General features: G+C 42.6%; 1 protein-coding gene across 1 annotated transcript; it reads left to right on the top strand.

Moving 5' to 3' along the window:
• The first annotated feature begins 16 nt into the window (after nucleotides 1-16).
• pdik1l (PDLIM1 interacting kinase 1 like) lies at nucleotides 17-17,312 on the top strand. Its single transcript, XM_010738371.3, has 3 exons — nucleotides 17-123; nucleotides 4,935-5,230; nucleotides 12,438-17,312. Exons 2-3 carry the CDS (start codon nucleotides 4,946-4,948, stop codon nucleotides 13,176-13,178), a joined length of 1,026 nt encoding a protein of 341 aa, XP_010736673.1. The 5' UTR covers nucleotides 17-123; nucleotides 4,935-4,945; the 3' UTR covers nucleotides 13,179-17,312.
• Nucleotides 17,313-17,524: the final 212 nt, after the last annotated feature.

Genomic DNA, 17,524 nt, shown 5'->3' with positions numbered 1-17,524 from the left:
CTGTGGGTGGGTGTGTGTGTGTGTGTGTGTGTGTGCGCGAGAGCAGGGAACGTGTGCGCGCGGTAATGGCTGCCAGGGAGAGTGAGGAAGACAACAAATGAACCCTCGAGACACGATTCAAAGGTGAGACATGACAACTTACAGCGGGACAGCTGCTGTCTTATCCGCGCCTGGCACTATTGTCTCTGTCTGCACGGGCTACTTGTCTACTTGCAGGTGTGTGTTTATATATGTGTGTGCGTGCGTGGTCTCACAACACACACACACACACACACACACAGGACAATAAACTGTCAATACGTCCTCCGTGTCCCCTCACGTTAGCCTCGTTTATTTGCAGTGGACATGTGTCTTTCGGTGTCTGGGTCGTCCCCGCTGCATGCACACACACTCATGCCGAGCGTGTGTGCAGAGAGCCGGACTCTTTGTTAGCAGACGGTGGCCACAGGCCACAGAGCTGTGTTAGCTCTGTTAGCCAATCAGGCAAGTGCATGATGTCTTTATTAATTAGTGTTAGCACGCGGGCTATCATTAATTCATGTTCGAGGAGACTTCCAAATAATTGGAAATGTCTAAAATAATAATATAATAATAATAATGTAAATGGTGAAGTGCAGGCAGGTGTGACAGGGAGCAATTTGAGTTCAACTTGATGTTAAACAGCCAAACTTATGTAATAGTTTGAATAATGTGACCTTTTAATTAATTAAATGAGAACACACTCATTATTATTTAACTATATTTAATCTGTGACATGTCATTTAATTGGCCCAAAATCACATTTATGAGTTATTACTGTTAAGACTGTTCAATACAATCATATAAATCTGACATGTACATGTTCAGACTGTTTATTATTGAATCAAACCTGTATAAAAAAACAGTAATGTTTGTTATTTTCATCAAAGGTGATGCTGAAGCAACTATTTGTATATATTGTAATGACATCTATAAATCTGAGAGGCTTAAACAACCTCAGTGTCTTTGATAAAACACGCCTTTCAAAATTATCACCATGCACTAGTTTCCTATTAAAAACAGTAGCTTTAAATACTGAGACTAACCTAGTTGTAATTATTTGGGCTTAAATTCAAAGCAGGTGTTGGAGTGAGTTGTGCCAACTTGATGTTAAACAGCCAAACTTATGTAATAGTTTGAGTAATGTGACCTTTTAATTAATTAAATGAGAACACACTCATTATTATTTAACTATATTTAATCTGTCACATGTCACTGAATTGGCCCAAAATGACATTTATGAGTTATTACTGTGATTACTGTTCAATAAAATGAATAATAAACAATTAATTAGTAATTTTCATCAAAGGTAATGGTGAAACAAATAGTCAATCATATAAATCTGACATGTACATGTTCAGACTGTTTATTGTTGTATGTATGTTTGTTGTTTTCATCAAAGGTGATGCTAAACCAACTACATGTGTATATAATGTAATGACTATTAAAAACAGTAGCTTTGAATACTGCAACTAACCGAGTTGTAATTAGTTGGGCTTAAATTCAAAGCAGGTGTTGGAGTGAGTTGTGCCAACTTGATGTTAAACAGCCAAACTTATGTGATAGTTTGAGTAATGTGACCTTAAAAGTGGTTCTCTAATTATTTATAACTGTATTTAATGTGTCACATGTCACTGAATTGACCCAAAATGACACACACATTTGTAGATTTCTGTTATTACTCATGTACATGTTCAGAGTGTACAAGACTGTTTATTATTGTATCAAACATGTGTATTTTCATCAAAGGTGACTACATGTATCTAATGTAATGACATCTCTAAATCTGAGAGGCATAAACGACCTCAGTTTCCTGTTCGCGTAAGTTGCTGCTATCCTCCAGCTAATATCTCATTTTAAAAACTTTAAAATCTGTGGGGGTTTGTTTGATAAATATTATTTGGGCTTAAATTCAAAGTAGCCAGCAGATTTAACCATATTTAACGTGTCACATGTCACTAAATTGGCCAAATGTAGATTTTTATAATGGTGTTATTAAAACTGTGTGAAACCTGTGTATAAGAATAGCACTAATGTTTGTTATTTTCACTGAAACTTCTGGTCAATCTTTTAAATCTGGATCTGACGAGCATAATCAACCTCAGTTTCCTGTTTGTCAAATCGGATAAGTTGTTGCTGTTGACAGCCAACAAGTTTTGGATGCTGTTTCTGGATAAACCAAATTTAAACTGATTGTTATGACACTAAATGTAATAATCATTCAAATGATTGACAGGTGAATTGATTATCAAAAATAATGAATTTATTACTTTTACATTCACAAATTGTTATTATCTGATAATTCATGATGATGATGATGATTTAAAACAATCACTACTTGCAGCCCTAGTGCTAATTTCTGGTCCGACAGGTATATCAAGATTATGTAACTACAACAAGAAGCGTGGGTGAGACTGATAGTATCATTTCTTTCCGGTAAGGTACACCGTGTTTACACACTTCCCATTCTCAGTGTAAACTGCTTTCACGGGGCTGTGCTTGCAGTGACATGGCAGTTTCTGGGAAGTATTTTTGGTGTGACCCGTGCACATGCAAGGACATGCGGTCATGAACTTGTCAACAAGGTCAACATGTTGTAACGGACACTGGTTACTGTCAAATTAACACAGTGGTCACTCTGATATGGGCTGTGTTTGAGGAGGTTATTATCTGTAGTGGTCACCTTGGACATGCAGGAGTTGTATGTAGGTACCCTCATCGTATTGGGCGATAATAAGAGAAACGGGAAGGAATGTTGTTGTGTTTATCTGGGCAAAGAAATGTGTTTATGCTTCAGGGAACACATGCCAATTATCTCTCAGAATACCACCCAACTTATTGCCCCGGCATGCCAATCAAGTGGGCAGTGTCGAGGTGGGGGGGCGAGCAGCTCGATCTGTTTGGTCCACGGATGTTATCCCATGTGTGGAGAACCTCAGGGAGATTACGTGGCGAAGTTTGATAACAGGCCAGCAAAATTTCGAGATGCATTTTTTAAGAGAGGGGAAAAAAAAAGTGCGGCTCAGAGGAAAAAGTAATTGATTTTGTGATTGGGGGGGAAGATGTCAGGATTACTGCTACGCAAGAAGGGGCAAAAGGAAAAATAATGATGGCTTTCAAAGGTCGTCTCCAGTGTGTCAGTATTGGAGACTCAAGGGCCCAGGGGGAAAAGCCACTGAATGACTTATTCCACTTGAAAATATGTGTGGCTGCTTGCTGACAAATGATGCCCGAGTAACTGCAAATGAGCAGATAGGCTTGCATGTCAAGTCTGTCATACGTTTAAGAATTCCTACCTAATTGCACCGTAAGGGTACATTCAGACAGGATTGGGTGCAGGTTTTTCCATTCATTTGAGTCGGGGTGACGCGTTTTTGATGCGGCGGTGTGGCCGACAGGGGGTGTCCACAAATCAGCGATGCGGCGGTGTGGCCGACAGGGGGTGTCCACAAATCAGCCTGAAACGTGTCTGAAACTGACACTATCCAGGTGGATTCATCGACTAAACTCTGATACTCTGCCTGTTGTGTTTTGGCTTTGTTTATTTCGAGTTAAATTTGGTTTGTGTCCATTTGGTTTGAGAGAGAGAGAGTGAGTGAGACGGAGAAAACAAGCGTTGGTTTAGAGACATAGATGGTGAATGAGAGTGAGTGAGCGCCGACATCGATTGAGTTATTTTCTGATTGCTTCACAGCCGTACAGTCCAGCAACTGTGCAAAAATGGCTGATGATAAATGTAAAATGACAAAGAACCATGTAATATACTTTGAGATTCAAAGAATATATTACACTGAACTTTGCAAACAAGCTTAATTTGCCCCGGCAAAACAATACGAGTTTGTCTTGAGAAAACCACAGTGTGGTCGCCGTGATGAAATCTTTTTCAGCTGATGGAAAAGATTTGACGTTTCCCGTCTTGGTTGGCACCAACTGACGGTTTATCTCGCTGGCTTGTATTAAGCGATTCACCGCTATGTAATTAATGCTGTAAGAGTTTTTGTCCACAGTTTGCTCAGCTTTGGAGGATAACATGGGTTCACTTGTAACAAGCTCCATATGGCTGTAAAACAAAGCAGGTGTGGATGAAGACGGCGCAGCAAGGCTGAAGTTTGCGTTGCGCTCGTTCAACAGGTGTTTGGATAAACTCATCAAACTGTGTTGCTTTTGTTGCACTTATGGATAATGAGCATTGTTGGCATTGGCTCCAGTAAAATATGAAGTCCGTCCTCTGTGAGCTCTGATATGAAGTTACACTGCTGTAGAGAAGCTCAGCCACACACTCATGCCACTCATTTCTTTTATTTTTCTGTGTTAATCGACTTTAACATCCACTTTCTTCACTGCTACGGTCAGCTCAAACTGTGCTTTGCGCAAGGAGATGGGCGTACATGCCTGACTAAATGTTGACTTGTATATATCCACTGTGTCATCAGCTGAAGCGCCATATGTTCATCGTCTAGTCTGAGTGACTTGACTTTCACTTGTAGGTGTATCGTTGGTGTTCTGTCCAGGTGTCAAATGTAGTGCAGAGAGGGATGTTTGTACTACAAAGACTTCAATCATCCATAGATCTCATATTTAGTGATATTGATTGGTTTTCAGTCCCCGAGACCCTTGGGTGGACATTCGAGTGGGTCCCCAATAACTGTAGTGTTCACCTCATGTGTGATGAAAATAGTTTATTTCCCAGTGATCCACTCAGAACTCTCAGATTTAACACTTTAGTTTAGTTTCTTTCTCGCTGAAGAATATTTATCAGGAGGTGATTTTCATTCAAACAAAATTATAGCTGGTGTTAAAAGTAATCAGCGCTGCTCTGGTCTGTCTCGGCTAAAAACACAACGCCAGGTAACTGTAGCGTCTAAGATGTTGCATGCGAATCAATAGAAAACTGAGCCTGTGTTCTTTGTCCACAGTGAGGACTAGGATGGTAAGCAGCCAGCCGAAGTACGAGCTGATCCAGGAGGTGGGGCGTGGCAGTTACGGCGTGGTCTATGAGGCAGTGGTAAAGCGCACTGGAGCCCGGGTGGCGGTGAAGAAGATCCGCTGCCACTCTCCAGAGAATGTGGAGCTGGCCCTGCGGGAGTTCTGGGCCCTGAGCAGCATCCAAAGCCAGCACCCAAACGTCATCCACCTGGAGGAGTGTATCCTGCAGCGGGACCAGCTGGCCCAGAGGATGAACCACGGCTCCAGCTCACCGCTCTACCTGGAGGTGAGGATACAAAGTTCACTGGAACAGGGTTGGTGCTGCGTTTGTGTCAGTAAAGCTGGTAGAGGGGGATCTTGAGGTCGGACAAGTTACTCCCCTGATCTGTTTACTTCACTATGAGTGTACATAACAGAACACACAGCTTTTTGTTAGCGACTCTTCAACACTTCAGCTGCTTCAGAGTAAATGCAACCCAGGGAAGAGAATTGATTCTGACTTTTACTCTGAATTGGGTGCAGGAAATGTCACTGCTGGTGGCTTAGCTTGGGTTAGATGAGCGTTAAATGAGGGGGGAAGCAAGTATCTGTCTACATTTCCACTTTTTTTCTGTAGACGTTGGGTGTTCTTGTCGGTTGGAGCCTAATAAAGATACCTTCCCACATGCCATGGCAGCTGTACTCGAGATAGTGGTGCGCAGAGATGCTGCTTTTTAATGTAGGTCTGGCAAATGGCTAATATTACCTGTGAATGGATGCTAATTAGAAACAAACTTGACTGACCAGCGAAAACGTTGAAATACACATCGCTTTCTGTATCAGGCCAAGGAAACGGGGCATAATTAGCCCTAAGTGCTGGCCGATGTCTTCAGTTTGATTGAAGTCTTATCCATTAGGGCTGTGCGATATATCTTTGCAGCAGTGGCATGGTGATGTGCTGGTGGTGAGCAGTAATAACATCGTAGGAGGAGCAGAGTCAAATAAAGCAAATAAACTCAGTTACACTTTTTTTCACTGCTTGACACAAAAAGCTCACAAGGTTCTGATTTTCTGTGACTAATCTCCAAGAAAGGTCCTTCTTATATTACATAATTTAGAGTTCTTGGTTGTGCTGAATTTGTTCCCGATGTACACTAAAGAAGCACCGAAAGCACATCCTGAAAACGAGTCCTAACTGTTGTTGGTAAGCATGCATGTGACACGGCCACTGTTCAGTTATGCAAGGCGGCTTTTGTGTATTGTTATCAGTGGCACCTCGACGCGGTACTGGTTAAAAATTAAAAGGTTACAGAGCTGGTCCGTGCCCTCATGTTAGAAACACTTAACGCACACACCAAACTTGCAGTAAACAGAAGTTACATGTTGCTGTCATGTAGATAAATCTGTTGTTGCTCGAGTTTGAGGTTTTAGCTTGGAGGCCTGTTCATCTATGTTGTTTTTCCTCAAATACCACTGTCTGCTCTCTTTCTCCACTTGTCCATGGTGTCTCATATATGAAACTGAAAGTGGAGGAGTCCACGCTGGTTTGTGGAGGGGTGGCAGAGGGCTGTACCAAGTGTGACAGACGTAGGAGGGGAGTTGTCAGATGTTTTTTTTTCTAAACAATAAAAAATGTTAATTGTAGACCTGTAACACATGACTGACCCAACAACAGATCTGCCACGAATTCTACTTTTATGAAACTCGTTATTTTTAGGTTTTTGTTGACGCTGTCAGAGACGGAATCATTATGTTTCATGATTTATTATTGAGGTCATAGTTTGGTTGTGGTGCACTGGAGTGTACAGTATATTGAAAAGGGTTTATGGTCTGCTCATGTTTGTTGATGACGCAGTTCAGTTTAACATTACTGCAAACTACAACCTCAGTTATAATCGTTAAACATTCAATTAATATCTCTCTGACAGCGTCAAACAAAAACTGGACAGGCGACTTAAAAACCTTCTGGCGGCTTCTTCGTTTTATCTATTTTGTAATATGGTTAAATCTACAATCACTTTGATTACTTTACATCAGAGTGTACAAAGCCTGCTCTTATTAATGTTATAATATTGATTTCATCTACGTTCCATTGTCATATGGCAATATTCAGACCAAATCTGACACCAAACCAAAGCAAACTTCTCTTCGTGCCACTATTTTGCAACACAAACGTAGAAGCTGGGTGCATGAAATAAACCGAGCTAGGACACACCGGGAAAAGTATGATAAGTTTAGTCCATGAATCCATCTGGATAGCCTCAGCTTCAGTGACATTTCAGGCTGACTGTGGAGGAGTTTGACTGACAGATCAGGTGACATCAGGTTGTGTTTGTTCAAGATTTGACTCAGCTTTTCCACACCACTGCAGCCAAAACACAGTACACCCGTTCAAATGAATGGGTAAACGGTGCTGGATTCGATTAGCTTCAGTTTAGCCGAGGAAATAAAGTTGAAGAGTTAAATCCTACATCCCTCATTCGATGATGAGCCTACAAATTTTGTTAGCCTCAAAGTGCTAACCTGTCTCTGCAACGCTTGCTGGCTGGCCGCCATTTAATCTGATTTGCCGTGATCACACACAGGTCACGAGTTTGTCATTGGTCACACTACCACACTTTTAAAGGGTCGGCGTCCTGCCGCGTTTCTTTTTGATGGATACAGAACAACACTCGCATAGATACAGGGCGGCTCAATAACAGACAGGGAGGAACAACCACACTGTCAAGTACTGGAGAATTACAGTGAGCAGAAATGTCAGGTTTGGATACCAGATAAGTTTGTAACAACATCCAAAAGGGAAAAAAACAAAACCTCGCTCCTGCAGCTGTCCGGACTGAAGCCAATATACGCTTTGGTGAAACGGCAAATCGACTCAACAGTTGTAAATAACGTAGATATATCGCTGTGTGCCGCGTCACGCGCACACAATAACTGTTGCTCTTGGATTTCAAGCACACTTGATGCGTGATAAACTGCTATATATTAACAAGAAGGACCACATTTGAGTGTTAAAAGAAATCCCAAATCCTTAGCATGTGCCGCTTCGCCTAATATATCCATAAATCTCCATCTGAAGTGGCTGTTAACAGTAAATCTGCTCCATCAGATAACTCTGATGTTATCTCATGCTCTGGCCCCCACACACTTTCGTTCTACTTTAAGACAAGTTGTTTGCTTTACAGCCCTGCCAAAAGCAGATCTTGTTAATGTCTGTAGACTGAATCTCTGCTGGCAAGACGTAGGGCCAAACATTCCTGTCCACGAGTCAGGGAGACGACAGCAGATTTCAGAGGAAGAAGAAGAGGAGGAATCCAGCTTGACCCAGCGTTACTGACATTTAAGCAGCTGTTTTGAAAAACACTTGTTGGTCGTCTTAAAATAGACTAACACTATAATTTGTGTAATGAACTGGAGAAGCCTGATTTACGCGCATCACGATATCTCCTGACGTTTCCTACGTCATAAGAGGAATGCTTATTGTTCCGCCCACTACCGTTGACACATCGTGGTCGCACAACTTGTCAGACTTTTCTGTCCCCATGCAGACCTAATAAGCTAAAACACAAAGGTCAGTGAGTCATCAGCAGCGAGCTTGTTGTTTGTTGTGTCAACGCGTATTATCGGTGCTGGAGGCGTAAAATATCAGGACAAATATTGGCACTTGGAATAAAAAAATAAAAAAAAGCTCTTATATTCCCTCGTGTGTGCTGCTGATGCGCATTAGCAGAAGAGCTGGATGTTTCTGGTCGGATCTGTGTTGACTCTGGCCTCCATGGCCCCCGTAGTCACGTGAACGTGTTGTCAGGTTGAGTAGAGGGAGGCCTCCCCTTCCATCCTCTCCCCAGTCAACCTGTCTGCAGCCTGTCATGTCGCAGTGCCTCCCCGCTGGCTGACGACGGGCACACAGGCACTCTGCCGGTGCCTGATTATAGTCTCTCAACGGCATGCGGGGCTATTGTCAGACCATCCATTCCTTTTTCTTTTTTTTCTGCAGCGCTAGCATTGGACCCTTTCCCAGAATCCCTTTTATTCCAGCGCCTTTTTTTTTTTTTATTGCTCTGTAATGTTCCAGTACGTGCTTACAGAAGAACAAATGATAATAGGGCAGAATTATCTGACCGCACCAACTGTGGGATAATTTGCATCTATTCTTTTTTTGGGGGAGTGGATTCTTTGGCTGGTGGCATGTATGAAAATTTGCAGCCGTTTGTTTACAGCAGGGTTTCGACTAGGAATTGCCTACGACACACATTCAGTGCGCGTTTGTGCAAGCCATAATTTGCGGTTCAGTCGGCCTCGGTTGACATTTAAACTAATTTTCACCATCTTCATCATCTTTAACTGATATTTTAACAATTTTATCTTCAAACAAGCCGACACAACGCACGCGCTTTGTGTTCGCCTCCTCTTCAGTTGACATTTCAGCTGCGGTGTGTCGGCTTCAAGAGGCTTTGTTTACAGAATATGTCAGAAATGTAATATAATATGCTTAAGCGTGTTTTCATTTGTTCACCTGAAATCACCTGAGAATAAGAATAGTTTTGTTTTTGTTACCTTAGATTAAGACTTTTCTATCAACAGAGTCTGCCGTGTTTCTATAGTAGCCCAGAATGGACAAACCAAACACTGGCTCCAGATGGAGCTAGATCTAGATGTAGCCACCATAGTTTCTCCTTCACACTAGGGAGCACTGGGTGAGATAAGGGGGCTGAAATCAGTAACTACACCACTAGATGTCATTAAAGGTCCAACGTGTAGCGTATATTCCGGACTATAGAGCGCACCTGAATATAAGCCACATCCACTAAGTTTTTTAAAATAAATAAAAATTTACATATATAAGCCGCACCGGACTATAAGACGCCGATATCCAGGTTGAGAAATTAGATATTTACTGGATACACAGAAAGATTTTGTACCGTAAATGTTTATTTATATCGTCTTTTGGCATTGAATGAGTCCTTCCCGCTGCCGTCTCCAACGTCTCACCATAAATTCATTAACGCCGAGATTCCCTTCCTGGATAGCCAGATCGATGGCCTTCAACTTTAAAAGCTGCATCATACGAACTTCTTCGTGTGCTTTTCACGATGAGGGGGTGAAAATAATTCGCTGTTAATAATTTGTTGTGCGTGTTGCATGTGCTAAATAAAAACTAGCGTGCTCTTCTTTGCACTGACTTCACCCGTCTGTCTCGTTATTGTACTTCCTGTTAGAGCGCCCCCTGGCGGCTGAAGAAAAATAAATAGAAAAGCTGCATCTTTGTATAAGCCGCATGGTTCAAAGCGTGGGAAAAAAGTAGCGGCATATAGTCTGGAATATACGGTACTTCTTTGCATCCAAAGTATGTTTGATTAGTGTATAATAACCTAGAATAAGAATCGTGTTTTTATTGTCTTGATGAGCCCTTTATATCTACAGCGAGAGCCTTTTGCTTTTTATGTGAATTTCACAGCCAGAGTTTTTCCTATGTACGAGTATACGAGTATTCAGTTGGTTGCAATCTGCGACTTCAATTCTAGGTGGCACTAATTCCTACACACCTGGACCTGTTTAATTGTCACTGCGCTCAGACCGTGAACAGTTGCAGCCATGTAAACACGTTTTTACTGTATGATACACATCTTCACCAGCAGAGAACTGATTGATGAAGAGTTGAAGTGTTGGGGCAGCGTCGGCTTCAAAGTGTCATTACACAGTCTGGGTTACTAAACAATGTCTATGAAACTTGCATTTCCTGTTGCATTTATCTGTGCGATGAGATTATACTGCAGCTCTGCAGTCTGGCGAGATGGCAGAAGCCTGTGGTGTACACGCTGGCCGCATCGGTATGTAACCTCAGGCGGTTTAGTTAGCACGGCGGTCAATGTGTGAACTGCTCGAAGGTTTCATTTCCTCTTCTGTGCTTTAACTTCATGTGCATCTTTAACCCTGAGTAGCTCTTTAAATTCAACTTCTCAGTGCTTAACTTCATCTTCCTGCACCACTTCAGTTTTACCTGCTTGCATTTCACCTATTTCAAGTTTTCCCACAGTTTTCCACAGCGAGCACGTCGAAGCTTTCTTCTGTAAATCTAGCCGTTATTCCTCAACAAACCTGTAGCTTCTCAGGGTTTAATACAAAACACCATCTATCAACTTCCAGTAGCGCATCCCCATTTAATCTTAATTTAACGTGAGATGGATGAACCTTCACATATTTGTGGTCCGCTGTCAAAAAAGGGAGATTAAATGAACTCACTTCCTGCAGCGGGCACAAAAGACGAGAGGCCTCTCGCGCTGCTGCTTTGATGTGAGGGGGAAAAAAAAAAAAAAGGGCCACAAAGGAAGACAACATGTTATGAATACAAAGCCGGAGCGGCCTCGCTTGTTTGGCTATGAGTGACATTTTCTTCTCCTCACACTGCAGAGCTTTTACCCACTGTATCAATAATCAAGCCTAAGTGTTAGAATCATTTTGCTTCTGTACAGACGGTGACTGTCCTCGTGTTAGGATCACTTCAGCTTTTATCTCTGCTGGTGACACGTCATATTTCCTTGACCTTGATTACTGCTTTTTTTTCTTTCTGTCTGGGTGTACCAGTTTTTCTTCATCTGCCATAAAGGAGAGCCTTTCTCTTTCTGATAATTCAGAGGGAGAGCAAACAAAGCAAAGCTTTACATTCGTGCAGCGGCTACTATGACTGTAGCTCGCTGTGTTGACATTAGCTAATCTACCACCTGGAGCATTTTACATGACTGACAAAGAGGAAACTAGTTCACCTCCTCAAGATCACACCAAGCAAATGCAGGAAGTGCCAAAAAAACTGCGGTTTCCTCGAGCGGGCTACAGAACATGACCTGATATTAAAATGTCCAACTTCACAGCAGAAATAAACATGTTTACAGCAGTTTCGGTGTCTATAAGTCATTTCCTCATTTATGACAACTGTACTGAGGGTGAATTTCTATAGAAGTCACCTGTTCAAAATATATTAAGTCTTTAAAGTTATGCAGAATTAACAGTGTGGCCGTTTTGATTGACACGTGGCTTGTGTGAGAACCCAGGCATCATTCACCTGCCTCAGGTCCACCGATCATCCACGTCTTTGCCGATTTTTAGATTAGCAGGGAGGGGGAAGAGGCTCCTCAGAAACCTGACGTCACACATATGCTGTCCATTCTTTACACTGTCCGTGGATCACGCACATGGTTTGTTAAAGAAACAGCATATTTATTTATGTACTAAATTAAAAAAAGGTGTAGAGGATGCACAAACAAACTTAGGAATAGTTCAAGCCAGTGTGCCGCTCTTCAGTGTTTGTAAGGTTTGATGACATCTGTGGCAAGCAAGTACATTTCCAAAGTTTCAGTAGGATTTCAGGAAAGTTTGACAAATATCATGATAATACTATTTATATAGAAAAATCTGATCCAAGCACATCCCAAACTTGTGCAGCGTGCGGAGGCTGACTGTCCCTCAGCCGTCACCAGCAGTCTCATGTTGACTCTTTTTCTGTGTTTTTACTGCAGCTGGTGGAGACCTCCCTGAAGGGTGAGATCACATTCGACCCGTGCTGTGCCTACTACTTGTGGTTCGTCACGGACTTCTGCGACGGAGGAGACATGAACGCCTACCTGCTGTCCCGCAAGCCCAGCCGCAAGACCAACACCAGCTTCATGCTGCAGCTGGGCAGCGCCCTGGCCTTCCTGCACCGCAACCAGATCATACACCGCGACCTCAAACCGGACAACATCCTCATCTCGCAGGCCTGCACGCCGGCCGGTTCGTCCGAGCCCACCCTCAAAGTGGCTGACTTCGGCCTGAGCAAGGTCTGCTCCACCTCGGGGCTCAACCCAGAGGAGCCAGCCAGTGTCAACAAGTGCTTCCTGTCCACAGCATGCGGAACGGACTTCTACATGGCCCCGGAGGTCTGGGAGGGCCATTACACGGCCAAGGCGGACATCTTCGCCCTGGGGGTGATTATCTGGGCCATGGTGGAGCGCATCACCTTTGTGGACGTGGAGACTCAGAAGGAGCTGCTGGGGAGCTACGTGCAGCAGGGCTCAGAGATTGTACCTTTAGGGGAGGCCCTGTTAGAGAACCCAAAGATGGAGCTGCTGATCCCCGCCAGGAAAAAGAGCATGAACAGCCACATGAAGCAGCTGATCAGGGAGATGCTGTCGGCCAACCCTCAGGAACGGCCCGACGCCTTTGAACTGGAGCTCAGACTGGTCCGTATCGCCTGCAGAGAGCTGGACTGGGACACGTGATGGACAGGGCATCACAGACTGATCAAGCACATGTGCACATCTCATCAGCTACTGTTAACCTAGGTGGTCACATAACAGGGGATTTTTTTTATTTTTTTTTTAGGGAACAATAATTAGAATAGTCATTGTTTGTATCATGGCTTAAATTTCATCCACTGTCCAAGCACATACAGTCCTCTACTAGCTTTGTCTTTATATTGAAGGGGGAGACGGGTGACGCCCACCGCTGCTGCTGCTCCAAACTGCAGCTTAGTCTCAGGCTAATCACATCACAGCTTCCACTTCCTCCTTCCAGAATCGCTTGAGCGTGATGGAAGAGCAAAACGACCCTGAACGTCCTGGATTCAATTTTTAAAAGTGAAAGTCAAACAGTTTGTCTACAAATAACCATTTCCGACTCGGTGCTAATTGTGACTAAATGCAATACGAGACATTATCCTGTGATCATTGCAGCGTACATTTATCCAAAGGGCCGATATTGAAACACAATCAACCTCAATATGTGGAATGTTTTGAGGCCATTTGCAGCTTTGACAGAACCTGACTCCCAAAAACTGATTTCAGCCTGGTTACCCGATCACCAGCACTGATACTTACATCAAGATTTGATTCTGTTTTGGCATCAGATGCAGACCCGACGCTCAGGTAATAAATTCATACAGCATGATGGTATTTGTAGACAAACTATCTACTATCAAAGTCGGTTGTGTGCAGTTAGTCCTGGAGAGGAAAAAAACTACCAAACTTTGGTGCTTGAAGATAACATTTGTTTTTATTTTCTCGAAGGCTGCTTCGTTCGGTTGTGTGGGTGGGGTCGGGGTGTTTTATCAGCCGGCAGGCGCTGTTTTCCTTCTTTCTGTCCATTTCAGACTTCAAGATAAGTCGCTCACTCCCAGACACACCCCAAACCAGTATAAGAGAATGTATAACGATCAAGACAGGTCACCTTTGTTTCTATAGAGCCTTAAACACAGAAACACTTGATTTTAAAGTGTTTCACGGAGAGCCTAAAAGATCATTCTGGTTGACTGCGGTGCAACTTATTCCCTCGGTTTTGGCCGTCCTTACTGTCGACGATAACTTTGTACTCATCTTAATTACTGTAGCTTTTCCTTCGATCGAGGCTAGTAAGCAGTGATAATTGTGGCCGATGAACCGCTCTAAATTTGTGGTGGTTTCTGAAACATTTGAGATGTTTCATGGACCCAGCGATTAATCAACAGAGGAATCGAAAGGTTAAACAACAATTTAAAAACAATTGTTGCGGCCCTAGAAGATACATGATACTGTTCATGGTAGAAAGACATAAAATGTAACTCGAAACATGCAAAACAAAGCTTGAATTTGTGTTATTGTAAGTGTTTACAGATGTGTTTCAGTTTCACGAGAAAAGGATATGAGCATCAGGACAAACCATCTAGTTCGGCTAATGGGTTTTCCCCGAATACAATAAGTACTACCAATATTTCAGGTCCCTGCTTTGAGTTTCACCTCCAAAAAAAGTGGTTTAGGTAATCTGTTGGCTTGTTTACAACCTGTTGGCCCACTGGTCTTCGTTGTGACAGTGTCACCGTGTCCCAGGACCTCTGCTTTTATTTTGGTGAGTACAACGTTATCGCCAATAGAAATAACGTCCAAAACTATAAAAAATAAAAGTTGTAATAAACCAGACTTACCCTTGAACAAAAAATTCCAAATAACCGAGCACACTACAAAAAAGCAGGCTGGCCTACGTTCAGAAGACTTTGTGGAGTGACTCCCCCCCACACATGGCAAACAAATGTACTCTTATCCCTATGTTCTCCAAACATAGATTTAATTATCTGACGGGTGAGCTGCTTGTACTACAATCAGCGACATGAATATTCACATCCCAGTTTCGACAAGAGACCTGAATGAGTAAAAGGGGCGAGAGAGGGGTTCAGTGAATCTCACTGAAAGCACTTTTTATTTAGTTGTTTATATTTATTCCTCATAACTACCTACTGCATTATATGGAGGAGCTCTGTGAGGCTGGATTCAGCGCGATAACTGCGACGGTATTTGTTTACCGGGCGAACACAATGTCAGCCAGCAGTCTACTTATGCATGAAGTGCCTCTCACCTTCAGGGAAGAAGCGAGAGAAGACACCAGCACACACAATCCTCCATGAGCCAGAGGATCTCTGCTCTTTTTTTTTTGATACATAATACTGTTGTGTTTAACTTGATCTCCTCTCACTGTGTCACTGCTGCTCGTTTCCTTTGGCTCTGGATCTTACAGTAATCCCTTTCTTCATGCTTCCGACAGGCTAATTCTAAGCCTATTAAGTTGTTGCAGCACTTGGCAGAGGATCATGCTCGGGACCCCTTTTGCCTTTCAGGTCATACATAATTTGTGCACTTTTTTTTTTTACAGGAACCTATAAAACCAAACAGTCCTGGCTTCCTCGTTTGCTCTCAAAACCCTGGCGGAAAATCAAATCTTTGTTTGACTTGTTGCCAATATTTGTCTGCCACATGGCCTTTTAATTCCCCCGCCCCCTCGCTTTAAAAAGTTTTATTTCCCAACACAATGCGATTTGAAATTTGCCTTATTTTATTCCTTTTCGACACTAGAGTGGCCTCAGTGATATGACTCGAGCACAAAATTGGCAGAAGCTGTGCATGAGATGCATCACGTTTCACCGATTCAGCTGTGGTGCTTTTTTCTTTTTTGGTATGAATAGCAATACCACGAATCAGTATTAAAAAAAACTAAAACAAAAAAAAAACGCCTGTCTGTGCCACAGGACTTCGACGCTGCTTCGGACAATGTTGCTTCACTTTCAAGAATGTGGCATTTGTAGCTATTTTTTTCTTTTTCTTTTCTTTTTTCGTTTCATTCACGAGCATCAAAGTTTGGACTCAAAGTAGGTCACCCATATCCTCGGAGCTCTAAGCAAGAGGATGATGGGTAGAGTCATTTCCGGCCAGATTTCTTCCTCCAACCCTCCTCGACAAGAAGAAGTGGGGGAGGAAGACGTGGCTTCCTGTGAGGTTTGAGACATTTGCCAAACAAATGCTTGGTCTGGGGTATTGTGAGATTTCACCCTTTTCTTGATTTGATGTATTAAATTCCTTTTGCACATGTGTAAATACTGTATAGGATCAACACGGGATGAACAAGGTTGATGTATATTTGAATGGATGTGCTCTGTTTTTAAGAGCCCCCCCCAACCCGACTTCTTTGACATGTAAATTGCTGTGATGGATACATTTTTACTTCAGCTCTTACTTACAGCTTCGGTTTACTTCAATCATGGAAAATATGTGATATATTTACAGGTCAATACTGTTGGTGTGCTAGTGATAATTGTACGTTTATTTTTTTCATTGGCCTGTTTGTGGATTTCGTGTAAGCAAAGCTGGTATACAACGTCGGGTCGACGCCAATAGTCTCGTATCTGTCTGGTACCGGGGCTGTATGGAAACGGAACGACGGTCTTCTTTGGAACTCACCACTTTTTTGGCTCTGATCCAGGACAGCTTTGCTCCAAGAATCTGTGATGGGAAGATTGTTACAAAATAAGACCTCACTGGATGGTTGGCGATCTTTTCAGCGACCAGATAGGGAGAAAGGACTTACTAATATTTACAGAAAAAACACGCCACTTTGCACCACCATTTAGATTTCCAACCATTCTGTGAGACCAGATTGTCTAGTTTTTTCCTGTTGCGAATGTCTTAAAGGTCCAGTGTGTAAGATTTAGGGCTATCTTTTGGTAGGCATTGAATATAATATGAATTATTATGTTTTCATGAGTGTATAATCACCTGAAAATAAGAACCGTTATGTTTTTGTTGCCTTAAAATGAGCCCTCTCTATCTAAGGAAAGACTGGGAGTTTGCCATGTTGAACCGCCATTTTTCTACAGTAGCCCAGCAGGCAAACCAAACACTGGCTCTAGATATATCCTTTTGCTTTTCATGTGAATTTCTCAGCCAGACTCTTTCCTACATGCTTGGAAATGGGAGAGTATTCGGTTGGTTGCAATGTGCAACGTCGCTGCAAGGTGCCACTAAGTCCTACACACTGGACCTTTAAGTTCCAGGAGATACAGATGCAGGACTGTGATGCCTACCGAGTCCTGGATCAGGGCCACACTTAACATATATTAAAAAAAAAAAAAAAAAAGTCCTGTGGCAGACGAAGAATCAAGATCTGCACTCACAGCCAGGCAAACTTCTGCTCTCACACTTTTTGTATGAAAAACAAAATTTGCTCTTACGTCATTGTAAAATATTTTGAAGAGATTAAATGAAGTTTATGAAAAGTGGTGTGAACACCTGTCAATCACTGTTGAATTGATGGATTTTTAATAAAA

This window comes from Larimichthys crocea, chromosome XIII (assembly GCF_000972845.2).
Source record: "Larimichthys crocea isolate SSNF chromosome XIII, L_crocea_2.0, whole genome shotgun sequence".
NCBI classification, from domain to species: domain Eukaryota; kingdom Metazoa; phylum Chordata; class Actinopteri; family Sciaenidae; genus Larimichthys; species Larimichthys crocea.
Note: the sequence above shows the minus strand (reverse complement) of the source record. Positions and strands in the feature narration are given on the sequence as shown.